General features: G+C 43.8%; 1 protein-coding gene across 1 annotated transcript in view; it reads right to left on the reverse strand.

Moving 5' to 3' along the window:
- LOC121286019 (rasGAP-activating-like protein 1) overlaps positions 1 to 21,723 on the reverse strand; it is a 299,053-nt gene that overhangs the window by 266,898 nt on the left and 10,432 nt on the right. The window contains exon 3 of the mRNA XM_041203040.1: positions 11,171 to 11,284. Within this exon, the coding sequence (XP_041058974.1) occupies positions 11,171 to 11,284 (114 nt within the window). The remainder of the gene's footprint in view (positions 1 to 11,170; positions 11,285 to 21,723) is intronic.

The following is a 21,723-nucleotide window of genomic DNA, read 5'->3' on the forward strand; positions in this document are numbered from 1 at the left end:
AAACCCCCTTCCTATTCCAGAGTCTGCATGCATCAAACATATGTTATCCCTTTGATCCACTTGAATGTCAGCATCTCATGTGCCTTTGTCAGGCTATAGCTTCCCACCCCTCGGTCTACCCTCCATTGTTCCCCATCCTCCTTCACCTCCTTGCCCATCTGCCTTCCATCATGCCCCCTTTCCCCCTCACAGCCCTTGCACAGCTTTCCTATCCCTTTGCCCCCCTTATGTTCATCAACCCCACCCTCTCCTCACACCCCACACCCACTCAGTCGAAATGCTCATTTCTGAAAGTGGAGTTCTGCCTGAGTACCACAGCGCAGTGGTGTCCTTCTGGACAACATAGGCAAAGGGCAAGAGCAGACCATCCCTGCAGCCCCAGCAGTGCAGCATTCATCACAATAAGACCAGCACAGTGCTATGGCAGGTAGGCTATGTATGTGGCGCTCACCTCGAAGTCACGAGCGAACTGAGGTCTGACGTGTGCATGCCGTTCCTTTTCAAATGGGTTTCAGGCTGACGTATTTACCTACTGGCATTGGAAGGCATCACGAGATTCTGGCAAGCAGCTGTTTTAACGAGTATTCAGAAGATGGTAATGAATGCAAATAGCATTCACGCCGCTAGGCAGTGGGATAACTGACATACCATTAACCCGCCATCAGGAAAATCACAAACTACTTTCACAACAGCGGGTTTCCAACTTTTTGCCTGCCACTGGATTCTCTGCTCCTGCCCACCATGAAATCTGCGGCGGGAAAGATGGGAATTTTTTTAAAATTTATTCATGGGATGTGGGCTTCGCTGGCTAGGCCAGCATTTATTGCCTATCCATAGTTACCCTTGAGAAGGTGGTAGTGAGCTGCCTCCTTGAACCTCTGCAGTCCATGTGGTGCAGGTACACTCACTGTGCTGCTAGGAAGGGAGTTCCAGGCTTTTGACCCAGTGACAGCAAAGGACGGCGATATATTTCCAAGTTAGGACGGTGAGTGACTTGGAGGGGAACTTCCAGTTGGTGGAGTTCCAATGTATCTTATGCCCTTGTCCTTCTAGATGGTAGTGGTAATGGGTTTGGAACGTGCTGTCGAAGGAGCCTTGGTGAATTCCTGCAGTGCATCATGTAGACGGTACACACCACTGCTACTGTGCATCGGCGGTGGAGGGAGTGAATGTTTGTAGATGTGGTACCAATCAAGTGGGCTGCTTTGTCCTGGATGGTGTCAAGCTTCTTGAGTGCTGTGGGAGTTGCACTCATCCAAGCAAGTGGGGGGTATTCCATCACACTTCTGGCTTATGCCTTATGAATTGTGGGCAGGTTTGGGGGGGTCAGGAGTTGAGTTACGTGTTGCAGAATTCCTAGCCTCTGATCTGTTCTTGGAGCCACAGTATTTATATCACTAGTCCAGTTCAGTTTCTGGTCAACGGTAACCCCCAGGATGTTGAGAGTGGGGGGGTTCAGTGATAGTAATGCCATTGAATGTCAGGGGCGATGATTAGATTCTGTCTTGTTGGAGATGGTTATTACCTGGCGTTTGTGTGGCGCGAACGTTACTTGCCACCTGTCAGCCCAAGCCTGGATATTGACCAGATGTTGCCGCATTTGGCCATGGACTGCTTCAATATCTGAGGAGTCGCGAATGTTGCTGAACATTGTGCAATCATCAGCGAATATCCCCATTTCTGACCTTGTGATGGAAGGAAGGTCATTGATGAAGCAGTTGAGATGGCTGGGCCGAGGGCACTACCCTGAGGAACTCCTATAGTCATGTCCTGGAGCTGAGGTGACTGACCTCCAATAACCACAACCATCTTCCTTTGTGCTAGGTATGATTCTAACCAGTGAAGAGTTTTCCCCCTGATTCTCACTGACTCCAATTTTGCTAGGGCACCTTGATGCCACACTTGGTCAAATCACTTGATGTCAAGGGCAGTCATTCTCACCTCACCTCTGGAGTCCATGTTTGATCCAAAGCTATAATGAGGTCAGGAGCTGATTGGTCCTGGCAGAACCCAAATTGGGCATCAGCGAGCAGGTTATTGCTAAGCAAGTGCTGCTTGATAGTGCTATTGACGACAGTTGATGCTCCACCCCTTCATGGTAGAAGACACAAAAAGCATTCTGGAAATAGTGGAGAACCAAGGGTCTGGTAGGAAATGAGGAACTTAGGGATATTATTATTAGTAAAAAAAGTGCTGGAAAAATTAATGGGACTTAAATTTAACAAATCCCCTAGACAAATCATCTGGGTTTTAAAAGAGGTGGCTACAGAGATAGGAATTATAAGGAAAATCATGTTTGACAAATCTGTTTTTTTTAAGGAGGTTGTATTTAGGAGGGTCGATAATAGACAATCAGTGGATGTGGAGCATTTGGATTTTCAAAAAGCATGCCAAAAGGTACCGCGTAAGAGGCTATTATACAAAATTATGGCTCAAGGGATTGAGAGTAATATATTAGCATGGATTGAGGATTGGTTAACAGAAGGAAAATAGCAACGTTCGGGACTTGGACCTCAGCTATTTACAATCCACATCAACTTAGATGAGGGGGCCAAGTGCCATGTATCCAAATTTGCTGTGGTTACAAAGTTATGTGGGAAAATAAGCTATATGGGAGTTGCAAATAGGCTGCAAAGAGATAATGAATAGCAGCAGCCTCTTGTCTCATAGGATGATGGTTTACGCCATGGTGGTGAGCTCTGTGTTAAGCACCCCCTGGTGTGGTTCAGGAGCTCCGCTCTGGCATGACAGTCTCTGCTGTATTTGCTGCAGAGGATGACAGTGGGCTGAAAGGTGCAAGATTTGCTGGTCTCTGTTTTCTCTGGGCCCTCTTCTCGGCCAGCTGAGCATTTTGTTTCTGCTCGCCTCTTCCAATGCCCTTCCAATCAATCAGCCTCCTTAGGTCATGGCCAACAGCGACCGTCTCCCAGTTGTCAGTGTCAATGTCCACGATCTTCATGTCTTGCTTGCAGCTCTCCTTATAGTGGATAGGTAGGCACCAAAGAGGTCATGACCCAGTGGCCAGTTCATCGCACGCAAGGTCTTTGGGTACATGACCGTCATCCATCTGGTGAACAGAGCTAAACTTCATTGGCTTAGCAATGACTGCCTGCTGATGGAATTTAATACAGAGAACACGCGAACATACAAATTAGGAGCAGGAGGAGGCCACTCGGCCCTTTGAGCCTGCTCCGCCATTCAATAAGATCATGGCTGATCTAATTTTAACCTCAACTCCACCTGCCTGCCTATCCCTAATAACCTTTCACCCCATTGCTTATCAAGAATCTATCTACTTCTCCATTAAAGATATGACTCAACCACCTTTTGAGTAAGAGAATTCCAAAGTCTCACAACCCTAGTGAAAAAATGTTTCCTCATAAGCAGCCCCTTATTTTAAACAGTGGCCCCTAGCTCTATATTATCTCACAAGAGGAAACATCCTTTCCACATCCACCCTGTCAAGTCCCCTCAGGATCTTATAAATTCCAATCAAGTCGCCTCTTAGTCTTCTAAACTCCAGACAAGCCTAGTCTGCCTAACCTTTCCTCATAAGACAACCCGCTCATTCCACGTTTTAATCTAGTAAACCTTCTCTGAACTACTTCCAATGCAATTCACAGAATCTTTACAGTGCAGGAGAGGCCCTTCAGCCCATCAAGTCTGCACCGGCTCTTTGAAAGAGCATTCCACCTAGTCCCACTCCCCTGCCTTATCTCCATAATCTTGCACATTATTTTTTTTCAGATAGCAATCCAATTCCCTTTTGAACACCTGCCTCCACCACCCTTTCAGGAAGCTCATTCCAGACTGCAACCACCCACTGGGTGAAAATGTTTTTCCTCACATCGTTTTTATTCCTTTTGCCAATTATTTTGAATTGCATTACCATAGTAACAATGTCCCATTTGCAGCTTGGGCCAAGGTTGGGGCTCATAATCTTCATTTTAAGTTTGTTAACATCATAACAGAAACTTGTGTGCTGTAAATCCCTATGATGTCATATTAGTTGTTAAGCCAAATTAGCCTTCTTTTCTCCAAGGAAAACAGTCCCAACCTCCCCAGTCTATCCTCAAAGCTACAGTTCTTTATCCCACGAATCATTCTTGTGAATCTCCTCTATACATCTTTCCAAAATAAGGAGACCAATACTGTACACAGTACACCAGATGTGGTCTCACCAATGCCCTGTACAACTGAAGCAATCACAGAGGTGATGAATTTTAGCATAAGGCATAGGGAGAGGCAATGAATGCTTAATGGCACAGTTCTAAAGAATGTGCAGGGACAGAGGGACCTGAGGATTCTTGTGCATAGATCTTTAAAGGTGGCAGGACATATTGAGAGAGTAATTAGTAAAGCATATAGGATCTTGGACATCATAAATAGAGGTACTGAGTATAAAAGCAGAGAAGTTAAGAATGTTTATAAAGCTCTGGTTAGGCCACAACTAGAGTATTGCATCCATGGTCACCACATGTGAAATTCCTTGACAGCGTGGAGAGGAGATTTACCACAATGGCTGCAGGGATGAGGGAACTTAGTTATAAGGTTCGGTTAGAAAAGCTGGGATTGTTTGCTTTGAAGCAAAGGAGGTTAAGGGAAGATCTGATAGAGGCATACAAGACTCTGACAGGTTTAGATAAGGTAGACAGAAAAACAGCTGCTCCAAATAGCCAATGGTATAAGGACTAGGGGGCACAGATTTAAAGTTTTGAGCAAGAGATCCAGGGAGAATGTGAGGAAGAGTATGTACAGCAGCAAATTTTACGCATAGGTGAAGACCTAGAACTTACTGCCTGTGAGGGTGCTAGAAGCAGAGAGAATTAATAATTTCAAAAGGAAATTAAATGAGCACTTGAGGAAAATGAACTTGTGGGGCTACAGGGATAGAGTGGGGGAATGGGACTAACTGGATTACTCTACAGAGAGCTGGCATGGACTTGATAGGCTGAATGGTCTCCTTCCATGCCGTAATGACTTCATGACATTAAACACTCACATGTGCTCTGCCTGAAGGCAGGTCCTTCATTGTCCAGTGATTCTTTGTCCTGAGGCATTTTTCTTGACAGTGGTGGTTTGCTGTTGCCTTCTACTCTTAGGGGCATGGTGAGGAGCCAGGTCCCAAGTCTACCTCAGCTGGAACAGGAATTAAACCTGCACTGTTGGCATTATTCTGAACCAGATACTAGCCATCTAGCCTACTGAGCTAACCAGCCCCTTAGGACATCAACCACATGATAAAAATGCAAGTTGTTTATCCAAAGCAAACAATTAATTTAGCTTAACAACTGATACGACATCATAGGTATTTACAGCACACAAATTTCTATTATGATGTTAACAAACTTAAAATGAAGATTATGAGCCCCAACCTTGGCCCAAGCTGCAAATGGGGCATTGTTACTTGGTAATGCAATTTTGGGCTTGGTAAGAAAGCCTGAGCAAGAGGATTGAATATTATAGTAGGGAAGTCTTGCTACAACAGTACAGGACATTGGTGAGATCACATCTAGAGCATTGTGTACAGTTTTGGTTTCCTTGCTTAAGGAGTGATATACTTGCATTGGAAGCAGTTCAGAGAAGGTTCACTAAGCTAATTCCTGGGATGATTGAGTTGTCTTTCGAGGAAGGGTTGAGCAGGTTGGGTCTATACTCTTTGGAGTTTAGAAGAATGATAGGCGATCTCATTGAAACTTATAGACTGTGAGGGGACTTGACAGGCTTGATGCTGAGAGGAGGATTCCCCTCATGGGGGAATCTAGAACTAGACGGCACAGTTTATAAATAAAGGGTTTCCCATTTAAGATGGAGATGAGGATGATTCCACCCAAGGACTCTATGGGCTGGACTTTATTACAAGGGAAATGAAATATAAAAGTAGGGAAGTTTTGCTGCAGCTGTACAGAGTCTTGGTGAGACTACATCTGGAGTTCTGTTTACAGTGTTGGTCTCCTATTTAAAACATGATATAATTGCATTAGAGGTCTTCTCTCAGAGGTCATTAGTCTTTGAAATTCTCTTACACAGAGAGCAATGGAGGCTGGATCATTGAATATATTCAAGGTTGAGTTCAATAGATTTTTCATCTACAAGGGAGTTAAGGGTTATGGGGGGCAGGCAAGAAAGTGATATTAAGGCCACAATCAGATCAGCCATGATCTGATTGAACGGCAGAGCAGGCTCAATGGGTCAAATGGCCTACTCCTGCTCCTAATTCTTATAATCTTATTCTTAACTTTTTGGCAAGATGGGAAGGAGCCACTGGCAAAGATTCAAATAGGTAGTATTGTGGCAGAGGCTGAAAACAACCCACCCCTGTCTAGTTTCTCCATTCTGTTTGCACATGGAAGGTGATAATAGCATGTTCAACTGAAAGCAAAGCTTATCTCCACTGTTCAACAGATCAAATTTCCTGACAGAACAAGTTAATACTAGGGTTCCAGTCAAAGATAGCAATTCCAAGAAAAGGTTACATATGTACAGAAACAACACAACTGAATAAGCACAGCTTAAGACACACATTTAACAAGGGAAATGGCTGACATTGGTGTCAATATTTGGGATTAACATTTATTAGAACAAATTAACTACACTCAGTACTGATTTGCACTGGATTTTAATGCATAACCTTAGGATAGTTACTATTTAATCTATATATGTGAAACAATTTGCCTGAAACAAACCATACTTAAGGCTGTCTAAACGGCCAGATTCTGTTCCTTTGAAAATATAAATATATGCTTTGTTTCTACTAATTGCTGGCAAAAATTACACTTGTATGAGTACTTACTTCATTCAAATATCCATGAAATAAATGTTATTCTGCAAGGACCTGGAGCTGATAGAACTTACTTCTGTTTGAAACGTCACCTTTCATAATCAAATGAATTCCAAAACCAGACAGTCTTTCACACACACAAATGGAAATTCTTCTCCAAACACAGGCAATGCACCTCTCAACATTCTATTTCAGGGACATTTCAAGTGGCCTCCTTCTGTGCCTTAAATAACTCTATGGCCGGAATTTTCCGCTCCTGTTGGCAGTGGAAATGTTTGGCAGCATGAACGGACAATATGTCAAGAAGGCCAAAAACTGGTTTTACGTCATCGTGAGGCCAGTTTGCAATCGTCTGTTCTGCCTGTCAATGGCCACGTTTCCTGCCACCACACATGGGGAGCCTAATTTCAATACTTTAGCATCTCGTTATAAGCCCTGCTCGCCATAATCATCCCCCCGTCGCCGGATCGTCCAGGCATGTCGACGTGATTCACAACTGTACATAAGCGAAGCGCACCCAGCGAGGTACACTTCCCTCGGGACTTTGAGGTTTGTTTGCCTATCTTGCTATTGGCAGCACTCGTGGTCATCAGAACCGGGCGCCGCAGACAGCACCACATCACTTTTAGGGGGGCTCACGGGCAGGTCTCTACCTACCAGACCAGCTGTAAGGCAGGGGTGACTTTTCAACAGCTGCAGGGTTAGGGCTTGCTTGGGGAAGGGGGGCCTCAGGCAAGGGAAGAGGCTACAGGGTGAGGGCTGTACAGGGGAAGGGGTGTATCCCAGAGTGTGTGTGGCTGCACATGTTGATCTGTGCAAGTGGCCTCAAGATAGTGAGGGCTGAGGAGGCAGCCTCCAGAGGAGACGAGGTCAGATGGAGATGTGACGGTGTGTGTGAGAGAGTGAGTGGCGATGTCCCTTGAGCTGGCAGTGAGTGAGATTTCAGTGAATGTATGATGGCCTTGTGAGTATGTGAGTTTAGAGTGAAGAAATGATTGCCTTACACTGGCAGCACAGATTAGATCATTCATCCCCTTTCTGCACTGGATGGCCAACCTCTTCTGTGCAGCATTGGCACCAGCCACCACTGTCACTGCTCCCCAAGCTGGAGTGGTAAGGTTGCTGGACCTCCTGCGGCCAGAGCAGGGGAGGGGAGGACATCACAGCGGGCCTCCAAAAGGCATTCTAGTGATGGGACACTGAACTCTTCTTGGCCTTCTGGGCCAAGTCTTCACTGCAGCTGTCCTGGGCTGCAAGCATTGAGACCTGTGTGCACGGCTGTAGTTTAGGTATGGCACCCGGACTGAGGAAACGTGAGGTAACAGCGTGGTGGGTGACTCAGGGACCGCCCGTCAGCGAGACGGTGTGTCTCCTGTGGCTGCATAATTAATGAGCTGGGAAGTGGATGATACGGCGCATAAACCCGCCATTCAAAATGTCATTTTTCACGCCTGCTACCGCACTTAGTGCAATTCTGGGATGATTCCACCCAAGGACTCTATGGGCTGGACTAAAGGGCTCAGCTTATGTAGAGCGGTTGAATAGGTTGGGCCCAAACCCACTGGCATTTAGAAGAATGAGAGGTGATCCTATTGAAACAGTAAAGACCCTGAGGGGACTTGATAGGGTGGACACTGACAGGATGTTTCCAATTGTGGGGTTGACTAGAACTAGGGAACACAATTTAAGAATAAGAGGTCTCCCTTTTAAGACAGACATGAAAGTATTTTTTTCTCTCAGAGGGTCATCAGTCTGTGGAATTCTTTTCCCCAGAAAGCAGTGGAGTCTGGATCATTGAATTTATTCAAGGTTGAGTTAGAGTTTTGAGGGATATGGGAGTCAAGGGTTATGGGGCCAGACAGGAAGATAGAGTTGAAACCAGAACCTATCAGCTATGATCTTATCAAATGGCAAAGCAGACTTGAAGGGCCAAATGGCCTACATCCGTTCCTAAGTCCTATATTCCTACCTTCCTATTTTGCAGCCCCCAACACCACCCCCCTTGCCCTCCCACCCCCTCCACCCAACCATGCATGCTTTCAGCCATGTGTCATGTAAAATATATCGGGTGCCCCAAGTTCACTTTCTTTCCGTCCACCCCTGACCTGTTCCCAATAATACAAAACCAAGCCCCCATCCCCCTCCCTCGGCTCTCCAATCCCTGCCCGCCCTAAAAGCCCCCGGCTTACCTGCCTCCAGTCGCCATGATCTTCTTCCCAAGGACTCCTTGCAGTCCCATAAGTGCCCAAGACTGAGTTCTGGGACTACTAGAGCTGCTGACCAATCAGATTGGCTGACAGCTCTTGAGGGCAGGACTTCCTGTCCACTGAGGGGTGGAAGTCCAACCCTCAGCCTGTTTAGCCCGCCCCCAGCATGTTATTGTCGATCCGTTCAGAGCCAACTTTCCTTCCAGGTGGGCGAGCAGATCCCACCTCCCCCCTCCCCCACCCACCGCCATAAATTCCAGCCGTACATACCAATGGCAATATGCGCACAGACACTGAAGCATTTTCATCACGGTTCTCTGAATGCAGGAATTTCTCACAATGATCCACTTCATGTACAACTTCAGCCTAGAAACTGCGGTCACTATTAACTTTTATCATTGGCCAGAGGTTCGCAGCGAGTGTGGAATGGCACCCATCTGCCTGACTTTCACAAAATTGCCAACTGGAGACTTCAAAATATGAATGAGTTGCATTCAACTTATGCATTAGGTCAATTAAACCAGCAGATTGGGCATTTAAAGTGGAGGCAGCCCACACTTCAGCCGAAACAGACCATTGGTGCAATACCTTAATCTTATGTAAATGGCATAAGGACTATTGATGAGGTTAAAGCAAGAATACAGGAGCCTTCAATGTAACAGCGACTTGTTCCAAATTTTCTTTCCACTTTCCAGTTATAACCTGTCTGGTTCACTAATGTCACTTTGGGAAGGAAATTTTCTGTCCTTACACGGTCTGGCCTACATGATGCTCCGGATCCACAGAAATGTGGTTGACTCTTAGCTTCTCTCTGAAATGGCCTAGTAAACCACTCAGTTCAAGAACAATTAGGGATGGGCAACAAATGCTGGCCCTGTCAGCGATATCCACATCCCAAGAAAGGATTTTTTAATAAGGTATTTTCATACAATGTAGAATGTATTCAGTTCTCCACTAGCGCTCCTCTTAGGCTGAGTGTGTCAGGTGCTTCTTAAACAACCGCAAATGGCCCAGAAATTGTGTGACTCTTCTCCCGCAATCCTCACAGTGGCTTTTGTAACACTTGTGGCTGAAATTTGCATGTTGGGTTACGATCCTGATGTCAGCCTCAATTCTGGGTTAGGAACCCAGAAGTGGTCATTGCCAGGACATTGGTCGCGATCTTCCCTGAGGTGACGAACTAAGAAGTCGCCTCCAGGAACCTAGTCCAATCGAGTGGGACCAGTAAGGTAGACTAGAAAAACAGGAGGCCCAGTAGGAGGACCTGTAAGGATGCCTGGTCAGCAACCCCATCAGGAGAAGTGTGCGCTGCCGAGACAGACAGGAAACAGTGAGGGGGTCTCAGCATGGAGCAGCCTCTCTGCAGTGTTGGGACAAATTAAAAATCCTGCATCAACAAAGCTGCCAGGCAATCAATGTGGAGGTGCTGTAGGAAACATGTTAGTTATTGATGAAGCTCAAAAATAGTGTTTGCATATTCCTAGCATATTATGAGGACAGATCAAAGCTGTAATTGAGAATTAATCATAAAGTAAATTTGTGTCTTATACTTTGTTTGCTGCCTGATGCCAGGAGGCCACTCCGAGCTGTCACTAGCCTCTCAACTCAGCAGGCACTAGTCCATCACTGGGAAGATCCCGGCGACCTCCTCACTCTCCCCCAAGTGGGCTCTTCAATGGGCTAATTGGCTACCCACCATTGCCGTGGTGACCACACCTGCGGCGAAAGCACTCAGAGGCAGGAAAAGGTTAGATCAAAGCTTTCAGAAATTGCTCCCCGCCCCATCTTCAGCTCCACCTCCCAACGGGGCTGGGAAAATTCATCCCTCAGTCTCTAAAGTTGGCTCTCCCCCTACCCCATAACACCCAATTCTACAGTAATTCTGCTGAGTGAGAACCTGCATTGTGTTTCCCAGTGCCCTTTCAGGAGATATTGTCCACGTGTTAGCCCACAGACTGAGAACAGCAAATCTGTGAGTGAATGTGCAGGAACACATTTCTCCCAAAACTCTTATTAACCTCGAGTTCAAACCCAAATAGCACATCTACAGCAATTTCTAGGCTTTTGCGAGAAACACAAAAACACTTGTAACTTTTGTTGTAATCTCTCAAAAACATTTTCTGAATAAGTGGTGTTTCAAATAGACTATATACCAATATTAATAAAATTTTAATTCACTTACCCAATGGTGTCTTCATCCATTATATAAAACGAGAGGTTGTGGAAGCCCATGGGCAGATGGAGAGTATATTCCTCACCCCAGAACGGATTTAGGTTCCTCCATACTGTAGCAGTTCTAAACATTAAAACAACAATCGTCAAAACATTGCAAACAATGGATTACAATCTATATTAATTCATCCTAGGCTTATGGATCAGCTGAATCAATACGCAGGATTCTCTACTCTGAGTCAGAAAATTGTGGGCTTAATTCCAAACCCAGGATACAAACACAAAACCTAACGTGCACCTTAGTGTATTACTGAGGGAAGGCTCCACTCTTTGGATGAGATACTGAACTTCTGAAGAACCTGTGACAATGCTTGAAAATCAATAGGCAATTCTTCTGGGTTTCGTGCCAACATTCCTCCCTCACTTGACACCAAAAAGAGTTTAACTAGGTCATTACATCATTGCTCTTTGCAGAATTATTATGTGTACCGAATGGATGTTGTTTTACATAATCAGTCGCTATACCTCATTCTATTTGAAGGTGTCTTATTTGAGTTGTGGCTGTCTAAGGAAGAGATTCGGAGCCATAGAGTCTGAACAGTAACTATTTATTGTAGAACATAACTATGTACAAGTATATATGTCAGTAGGCTTCTTCAGTCCAAGCCATAAGCTATCTCCATTCAGAATACCACCAGGGTATTATTAGTCAGGTGACTCCATTTTCATCATCATCTGGGCAGCAGTGTTTCCCCAATCCCACACTAAACCTTTTCAGTCCTGAACACCCTAATATTACAGGTGGTAAGGCATTGGGTCAAATTTTACTGTAGCAGGACATCCACTACCATCTGCTGGAAAAACTCAGCACATCTAACAGCATCTGTGGAGAGAAAAACAGAGATAATGTTTCTAGTCCATATGACTCTTCTTCAGACTCTTCTTCTCCTTCGAGTCACCCGGACTCGAAACATTCACTCTGTCTTTCTCTCCACAGATGCTGTCAGACCTGCCGAGTTTTTCCAGCAATTTCTGTTTCTGTTTCAGATTTTCAGCATCCGCAGTATTTTGCTTTTATCACCACCATCTGCTATTCGTTCAATTTGCCCATGTCCATTAAGGATTTTAATTTTCTTTTGCATGTTAAATTGCTGGAAGTGTGAGCTGATGGCATTGCAGTGAGGGAAACTGGGCATCTGGGATCCGAGTGCACAGGGCAAGAAACTCATTTAGCTCCTTAACCAATCACATGGAAAAACTGAGAAAAAACAATGCAAGGAATGAGAAGGAAGTGAAAATTAGAGTTGGTGATTTCAATGTTAAATCAGGTAGAGAGAGAAAAATAAAGAGAGGGAAATAAAGATTGGAGACAGAACAAGATAGGTGAAGCGAGAGATAACAAAGTCCTGAAGTCAACAACTTATGAACAAGGAAGGTCTTTACTAATCTATAAACATCTATTGCAGCACTGCTTTTAAATGACTCAGAGTTTTTGCCCCACGATGCTACTCAGAACATCATTCCACATATTAATTACATGTGTGAAGAACTGCTTCATGTCATGTTAGAAGGCATTCGATATAAAGAAGAATGGATGATTTGTGCACATATCACAGAAGTAACAATGAAATTTGGTTCAATATCATCAGAAAACTCCTCAAATGAGCAACTCATTTCAAAGAGACCAATAAATGACTCCTTCATACTAATTACATAGAAAATCAAAGGAGCATGGAAATAGAATTATAGGTTTGGTTGCTAATCAAGAAGTGACATCAATCATGCCTAAACCAATATGAACACAGTCATCCAACGTACCTTGCATCTATGTCTGAATTTGAAGGTGCAAAGTAATTTTAATTGCCCAGTGGCATAGTGATAATGTCACTGGACTAGTAATCCAGAGGCCCAGGCTAATGTTCTAGGGACAAAGGCAAAATACTGCGGATGCTAGTCTAAATCTGAAACAAAAACGGAAAATGCTGGGAAAACTCAGTAGGTCTGGCAGCATCTGTGGAGAGAGAAACAGAGTTAACACTTCTACTGATGAAGAATCATATGGACTCAAAATGTTAACTATGTTTCTCTCTCCACAGATGCTGCCAGACCTGCTAATGTTCTGAGGCCACAGGTTCAAATCGCATCATGGCAGCTGGTGGAATTTAAATTCAATTAATAAATCTGGATTTGAAAGCTAGCCTCAGTAAAGGTGACCATGAAAGTATCATCAATTGTTGTAAAATCCATTTGGTTCATTAATGTCCTTTAGAGAAGGAAATCTGCCATCATTATCTGGCCTGGCCTAAATGTAACTCCAGACCCACAGCAATATGGTTGACTTTTATCTGCCCCTCTGAAATGGCCTGCAAGCCACTCAGTTCAAGGGCAGTTAGGGATGGGCAGTGACTGCTGTGTGGTTTTATATGTGCAAGAGTGACTCAGATTAATAAAAGCTGTGAAAATGTCACTCAGTGAGGTATAAGAGCTAAATGGAGAAAGAAAACTTCACTGACTCAAATAAACTTCTGAAATGTAGATGCACAATTATAGAAAAGTTTAAGGAATGACAAATCTTATGTCAATGCAATTGATTTATCATAATAGTCTAAACAGCAAGGGAATGGTATCAATAAGGAGGGAACCAAGCCCATTTTTAGCAAAGACAAATTAAACCATAATATCAGAGTAAAAATGTTTGAACAGACAGAATATTTTGAATAATTTTGAACACAGAACTATACGATAATGAAGGTGAACAAGGTATGCCAAAATCTATCTAAGGAAGAATCTAAAAAGTGGGAAACACACTGGCAGCGTCACCATGGAGATGGTGAAACGAAACAATACATATGCAGGATAATTTTGCAGGATTTGTAAGACTGTCTGGAAAAATGTATTAGCAGCACAATTGACGAAGGGAATAAATGACACTGAAGGATGATAGAAAAACAACAAGAACTGTCAGATCAGATGGGTAATAAAATACGGAATTCAGTCTGCTACAGACAGTAAATTGAGAGAATTAGATGAATTTTGAAAATGGAAGATCATGCACAGAGCAGATTATATTGCACCAACTCCTTAACTGAGAAGTGTTTAGAATACCAAATACTGGCTTCACTGAGTTCAGGATGTTCTTTCAAAACTGATGCATGACCAAGATTATGGAGGGTATTATAGAACATATTGTTAACTAACCTATTCACATCAAAATCATTCCTATCCTGATCCCAAGTTGCAACGGGGGCAGTCTCATCTCCAATTGAACAGTGGGAACATTGGAGCCATCACACCCCACTCCTGTTGTTTGCCCTAACTCTATCCTTTTCCCTGGCTTCTCATTCCATTTATCCCCAATCCAATCCATCACTAAGACCACTTACTTCCACCTCCACAGCATTGCTCGCTTCTGCCCTTGGCTCACACTTCCCACTCCTGAAACCTTTGTGCATATTTTCCTTACCTGGACACTCAAATGCTCTAATGCTCTCCTTGCAGACCACCTCACCCCTATCCTACACATAGCTTCTCTTCTTGCATTCTGTCCTGCCCTAAGCTCCATCAGACTCTTGTCTCTGCTAATCTCCACTGGCTCCCCATCCACCAATGCAATGAATTCAAGATCACTGTTGTTACTTAATAAATCCAGCCCTCTCTCTGCCTTCTTCTGCAACTTTCTGCAGCCTTGGATCCCAGCTCATGCCCTCCGGTCCTGCTCGATTCTGACCTCTTGTGCATTGCCCCTGCACCTACAGAGGAAAATACATCCACCATTTATTTTTTCACCTTGCTACTTTTCTCTCATTTCCTCAAAACCTATTTTTTCAACCACATATTTGGTCAACTCTCCTAAACCTTCTAGTCTTGCACGCCCCTATGAGATATGTCACTTTATGATATTAAATGTCTATATAAATGCAAAGGTCTTCAGCTCCTTCACCAATAACCTTCCCTGAAATCTTAGGTCAGGAGGGGGCTGTTCATCAATGAATCTACAATTTATAGCTCCAGACATAATCCTCCAAGCCATCTTACAGCAGGATTTGGACAACATTCAGGTTTTTGTTGAGAAGTAGCAGCTAATATTCATGCTGCCTAAGTGACATCTCCAACAAGAAAAGGCACAACTGTGTTCTCCTAAGTTTCAACAGCAGCATTATTGCTGAGTCCTTTTGCCCCCAACATCATAGGTGTCACCATTGACTAGAAGTTTAACTGGACTAGCTACACAATAGTTACAAGCTAGGGGAGGAACTGGGTATTCTTATATGGCTCACTTCCTGGTCAATCATTGCCTTGCCACCATCCACAAGGCTCGAGGCAGCAGCATTGGATTTCCAGCATATGACATTTTTTCTACTTTATATCAGAAGCATAACTCACCTGAAAGGTTGAAAGAACATTAATGCACAAGAAATTCAACATCATCCAGGATAAAGCAGTCCACTTGTTCTGCTCCCCTGCCAATGAATTCGATATCCAACTCTCCAGCACCAGCCCCACAGGGCTGCAGTTTGGCCTATGCATGGTAACAGCTTGCCAAAGTTACTTCAAAATTGCCTCCCAAACCCGCCACTAAGACGGACAAGCCAGGTTCCCCTCTGAAGTCAGACACCATCACAACTTGGACATACATTACTGTTTCTTCATAGTCAAAATTCTGAAATGCCTAACCTCATTTATAGGACCGCCATCAGGATGGGACTTGTTAAAATTCATTTAAGGGATGTGGGCGTCAGTGACTAGGCCAGCATTTATTGTCCATCCCTAATTGCCCTTGAGAAGATGTTGGTGAGCTGCCTTTTTGAACTGCTGCAGTCCATATGGTGTAGGTACATCTACAGTGCTGTTAGGGAGGGAGTCCCACGATTTTGACCCAGCGACAATGAAGGAGCAGGAATATATTTCCAAATTAGGATGGTAAGTGGCTTGGAGGGGAACTTCCAGGTGGTGGTGTTCTCATTTATCTGCTGCCCTGCTCATTCCAGATGGTAGTGGTCATGGGTTTGGAAGGTGCTATGTAAGGAGCCTTGGTGAGTCTTTGTAGTGCTTCTTATAAATGGTACATTCTGCTGCCACTGTTCATCGGTGGTGGAGGGAATGAATATTTGTGGAAGGGGTGCCAATCAAGTGGGCTGCTTTGTCCTGGATGGTGTCAAGCTTCTTGAGTGCTGTGGAAGATGCACTCATCCAGGCAAGTAGGGAGTATTCCATCACACTCTTGACTTGTGCCCTGTAGATGGTGGACAGGCTTTGCGGAGTCAGAAGGTGAGTTACTCTCTGCAGGATTCCTAGCTTCTGACCTGCTCTTGCAGCTACAATATTTTTGTGGTTAGTCCAGTTTAGTTTCTGTTCAATGGTAATCCCCAGATGTTGATAGCGGTGGATTTAGTGATGATAATGCCATTGAATGTCAAACAGCGATGGTTAGATTCTCACTTGTTGGAGATGATCATTGCCTGGCACTTTTTTGATGCAAATGTTACTTGCCACTTGTCAGCCCAAACCTGAATATCCAGGTCTTGCTGCATTTGGACATGGACTGCTTCAGTATCTGAGGAGTCATGAATGGCGCTGAACATTGGGGATACTTGCTGTTGATTGTACATTTCTGACCTTATGATGGAAAGAAGGTCATTGGTGAAGCAGCTGAAAATGGTTGTGCCTAGGACACTACCCTGAGGAGCTCCAGCAGTGATGTCCTGGAACTGAGATGATTGACCTCCAACAACCACAACCATCTTCTTTTGCGCTAGGTATGACTTCAACCAGCAGAGAGTTTTCCCCTGATTCCCATTGACTCCAGTTTTGCTTGGGCTCCTGATGCCACACTCGGTCGAATGCTGCCTTGATGTCAAGGGCAGTCACTCTCACCTCCGGAGCTCAGCTCTTTTGTCCATGTTTGAACCAAGGCTGTAATGAGGTCAGGAGCTGAGTGACCCCAGCAGAGTCCAAACTGAGTGTCAGTGAGCTAAGCAAATGCTGCTGGACGGCACTGTTGATGACCCCTTCCATCTCTTTACTGATGGCCGAGAGTGGACTGATGGGGCAGTAATTGGCCGGGTTGGAATTGTCCTGCTTTTTGTGTACAGGACATACTTGGGTAATTTTCCACATAGCTGGGGTAGATGCCAGTGTTGTAGCTGTACTGGAACAGCTTGACTAGGGGCACGGCAAGTTCTGGAGCACAAGTCTTCAGTACTACTGCTGGAATGTTGCCAGGACCCATAGCCTTTGCAGTATCCAATGCCTTCAGCCGTTTCTTGATATCACGTGGGGCAAATCGAATTGGCTGGACTGGTAATCCAAAGACTCAGAGTATGGCCTGTCCAGTGACAACACCACTACGTCACTGCCTCCTCCTAACACCAAGCAGGACCGCCACCGCCTTCTCGGGGCAAAAAGGATGTTCATCCACATGCAGCCTGAGCAGCATCGCCCATATCCCAAAAGCAAATAAAAAAATAGATGCAAGTTATTATTTGTATTTTCTGTTACATTATAAGGTAGGCACATTTTGTAATTGACATAACAAATATGATCATTTGGTACCAAAGACAGATTTTCCAGCTCTGTAATTAAGGCCTGACAGGCCTCTGTAATCAGCGTGCGGGGGTGGGCCTGACATGCCGACTCATAAAATGATGCGTGATGACATCGGGCGTGCATCCTGACATCACCGCGCTTCATTTAAATATTTCATTCGGCGGCCGCTTGCCAGGGGCAGCTGCGAACCCGCCGAACTGTTAAAGGCCTGTTAAGGCCATTAGGGAAGTAATTAAGATAATTAACAGCAGGGCCCATCCAACCTTAAGGTTGGCGGGCAGGCGAAGAGCCCAAGCAGCCTTTGTGTTTTTCAGGAAACCTCATCCACAGGTGGGATGAGGTTTCCTGAAAGTTTAATAAAATCAATAAATAAATCCTGATAAATTGACAAACAAGTCCCAGCTCATGTGACACTCCTCTAAATTTCACCATACAATATAACACTATCAAGACCACAACAAAATGCTTGTTAAGCTATTTCAACACAACTGTTATGCCATTGCATTTAGAATACAGATTGAAAACAAGTACAGAGACTGGTCCACAACCTGATTCCAATTCAGACAGACTTACATACTGGGCAGAATATCGAGCTCGGTAGGTGGGTGCGCGCCCGACCCAGTTGAACGTAAAATGACGTGTGATGACGTAGGGTAAGCATCCCAATGTCCTTGTGTAGTCCTGCAATATTTTGTTGCTGGCATCGAGTTGGCGGCGCTCCCGCCAACAATTAAAAGGCCTATTAAGGCCATTAAAAAGGTAATTGCATTCAAATTTACACTGCCCATCCAACCTTACAGTTGACAGGCAGACAAAAAGTGCCAAACGGCCTTTGCACTTTTTGGGAAACCCCATCCACGGGCGGGATGAGGTTTCCTAACGCCAATAAAAATAAAAATTTTACACTTGAATTAAAAGCATGTCCCTGCTCATGTGACAGAGTCACATGAGGGGACATGTTTTATGACATTTTTATGTCGTTCATTACTTTTTTTAAACAGCACTTCATCTCCCTGAGGTAGCTCCCTGCCTCAGGGAGATTGAAGCACTCTTTCGCGTGCGTGCGCAAAGTTCGCGCTCAGCCGGCTCACACTGACTAACACCCCACAACAGGCCTTAATTGGCCCGCCCACGTAAAATCATGGTGCGGTGCTGACCGCGGGCGGCAACTGGCTTCTCGACCACTCCCGCCAAGCACCCCTGCTAAGGTCAAAATCCTGCCCTATGTTTTTTTTTCCCTCGCTCTCTGCTTCTCCCCAAATTTCAAATGAAGCCTATCCTGACAAGATGAAAATCTCCTTGGTTTGCTGATTATATAGATCCAATTTGATATAAACACAGCAACTCCATTTGAGAAGCAGCCAACAGAAAATTCCCCCAAATTTGTCACTAATTGGCACCAAACTGCAAATCTTATTCAGTGATCAAAAGGATAGCTGTTGTAAGGAATGGAAAAATTTACACTGGTCTATCGGAGGCACCTCTTCTAAGACTTCGGTAGAGGTTTAGTTGTTTGGGTGATCAGAGGGAACTTTGCTCTTTATTTCTCCCATCTTATAAATAGTCTTACAGTCTCTGATGTGGATAGTGGATTTAAAAAGATGGAAAAGTATTCCGTACCCAGCGCCTGCATCTCACATTGATGAGTACAAAGCTTCATCAAAAGGGCAATCTATTGAAAGCAATTATACAGAAACTATAAGGGAATGCAATGGATGTTGTCTTTAAGGATCTTAAGAAAGCATTTGACAAAGTACCAGATAAACGGCTCATTAACAAAATTGTGGCTCATGGAATAGGACAGTCTGTTTGAGCTCGGATAAAAAATTGGCTTATGCAAAAGAAACAGCGAATCTGGTAAATGGTTGTCTTTCAGACTGGAGAACCACTGCTTTACACATATATTTATTTTATATATATATATATATATATATAATGATATATGTATAAATTTGCCGATGCTACCAAACTGGGAGTTATGGCCAGTGAGAATGATACAAATTGACTGCAATAAGGTCTATATAGGCCTAGCAGAATGGGAAAACAAGTGGCTGGTGGAATTTAATACAGAGAAGTGTGAGGGCATGTATTTAGCTGCAAGTATATAGAGAGGCATTATGGGCTAAATAGCACAGTTCTAAATTGTTGCTGGAACAGAGGGACCTGGGATACATGTGCATGGATCTTTGAAGGTGGCAGGATATATTGAGAGAGTGGTTAACAAAGCATATGATCTTCATAAATAGAGGCATTGAGTACAAAAGCAAAAAGGGTACAGTGGACCTTTATACAGCTCTGGTTAGGCCACAACTAGATTATTGCATTCAATTATGGTCATAGCAGTTTAGGAAAGGTGTGAGGGGCCTTGAGAGGGTGCAGAGGAGATTTATCTGAATGGTTTCAAGGACAGGGGATTTTAGCTGCAAGGTTAGGTTGCAGAAGCTGGGGTTGTTCTCCTTGGAGCAAAGGAGTTTGACAGGAGATTTGATTGTGATTTTTAAGATTATGACAGTTTTGGATAAGGTAGACATGGAAAAATTGCTCCCATTAGCTGATGGTACAAGAAAGAGGGGACACAGATTTAAGGTTTTGGGCAAGAGATGCAGTGTGGGGGAGTGGAGGTGTAAGGGAGAACCTTTCTATTTAGCAAGTGGTAATGATATGGAACTCACTGACCACGAGGGTGTTGGAAGCAGAGACAATCAATGATTTCAAATGGAAACTGGATGGGCACTTGTAGGAAATAAACTTGCAAGACTATGGGGATGGGGTTTGGAGGCAGAGGGAATGGGACTGACTGGTTTGTTTTACAGAGAAACAGCATGGGCTCATTGAGCCAAATAACTTCCTTCTGTGCCATAAATGAATCTATAGGTTTAAGAAGAAATAAAAGTATGAACATATGTGTGCTATAAATAAAAACTGGTCGCAGGGTAGGAAGAAGGAAAACAGCAGCCACACTGAACAGCAGAATCTCCCAAAGGACAACCTCTGCCCCTGTTCAATATCCCCAGTAGAGAAATGTGCAATGTTCTACAAGTTTTGACCATTAGATCATGATTAAACTTAGTTTGCACACTTGTAAACCGTATGTCAAAATGTAATGTGTGAACCCACCAAGTTGCAAAATTCTAACAACAATCTTTACAAACATCAATGGGAAGATCAATAAAAGGGATTAATACACAAAGTGACTGGAAGAATTGAACATTACACAAGCTCAGTTCAACTGTAAAATCAGCCAGTTTCTGAAGAAATAACATTATATTTTGATTAACAGGGCAAATACTGTATTTAATCTTAAGGTTTGAAACATGAGTCACGTAGCCATCATCATAAAATTGTAGTTCTAAGATTCTTGCATGTGTTTTTTATTTTAATTTTTTTTAAATTCCATAACTTTTCCATAATATGTGGATGCAAGATCACAAGTAGCACAAAAGAAAAAAAGATCTGTCCTATTATGCAGATATTTTTTCGAAAATTCCTAATGGTTATGCACCAAGACAAATGTTGGTTGGGACAATAAGGAGATGAAATCAGACAGTTCATGCAGTGTACTTTAGTGCTAACATAATAGGAAGGATATCATGGGAACACGGATACCTTCCCTGTATTCCCCTATATAGTGAATTCCCAATTCTTAACTAGATCACATTTGAGATACAGAGGCACCAACAGGTTAGTTGATCTGTGCCACTCTGTGTTTTTAGCAGCCATTTCAAAAAAGTCATTGGCTTCTCCAGAGTTTTAAATCTGCCCCGCATTTTAAACCCTTCCATCAGTCTGATTCTATCGATTCTGTCCCATCCTTTCAGAATTTCAAACATCTCTACTTAATCAACCCATAATCTCCTGTTCTAATGAAAACAGTCCCATCAACCAGCTTAGATAAATAAATTTAGAACATTTTAAACAGAAGGGGAGTCTAGAGTTCCTCTCTAAGTTAATTCTGGTGCTTATGCATCCATTAAGAACATGAAAATGACAATCCAATTCAACTGTGTTTTCGCTTCA

The sequence above is a fragment of the Carcharodon carcharias genome, chromosome 13, assembly GCF_017639515.1.
Source record: "Carcharodon carcharias isolate sCarCar2 chromosome 13, sCarCar2.pri, whole genome shotgun sequence".
Lineage (NCBI taxonomy): Eukaryota > Metazoa > Chordata > Chondrichthyes > Lamniformes > Lamnidae > Carcharodon > Carcharodon carcharias.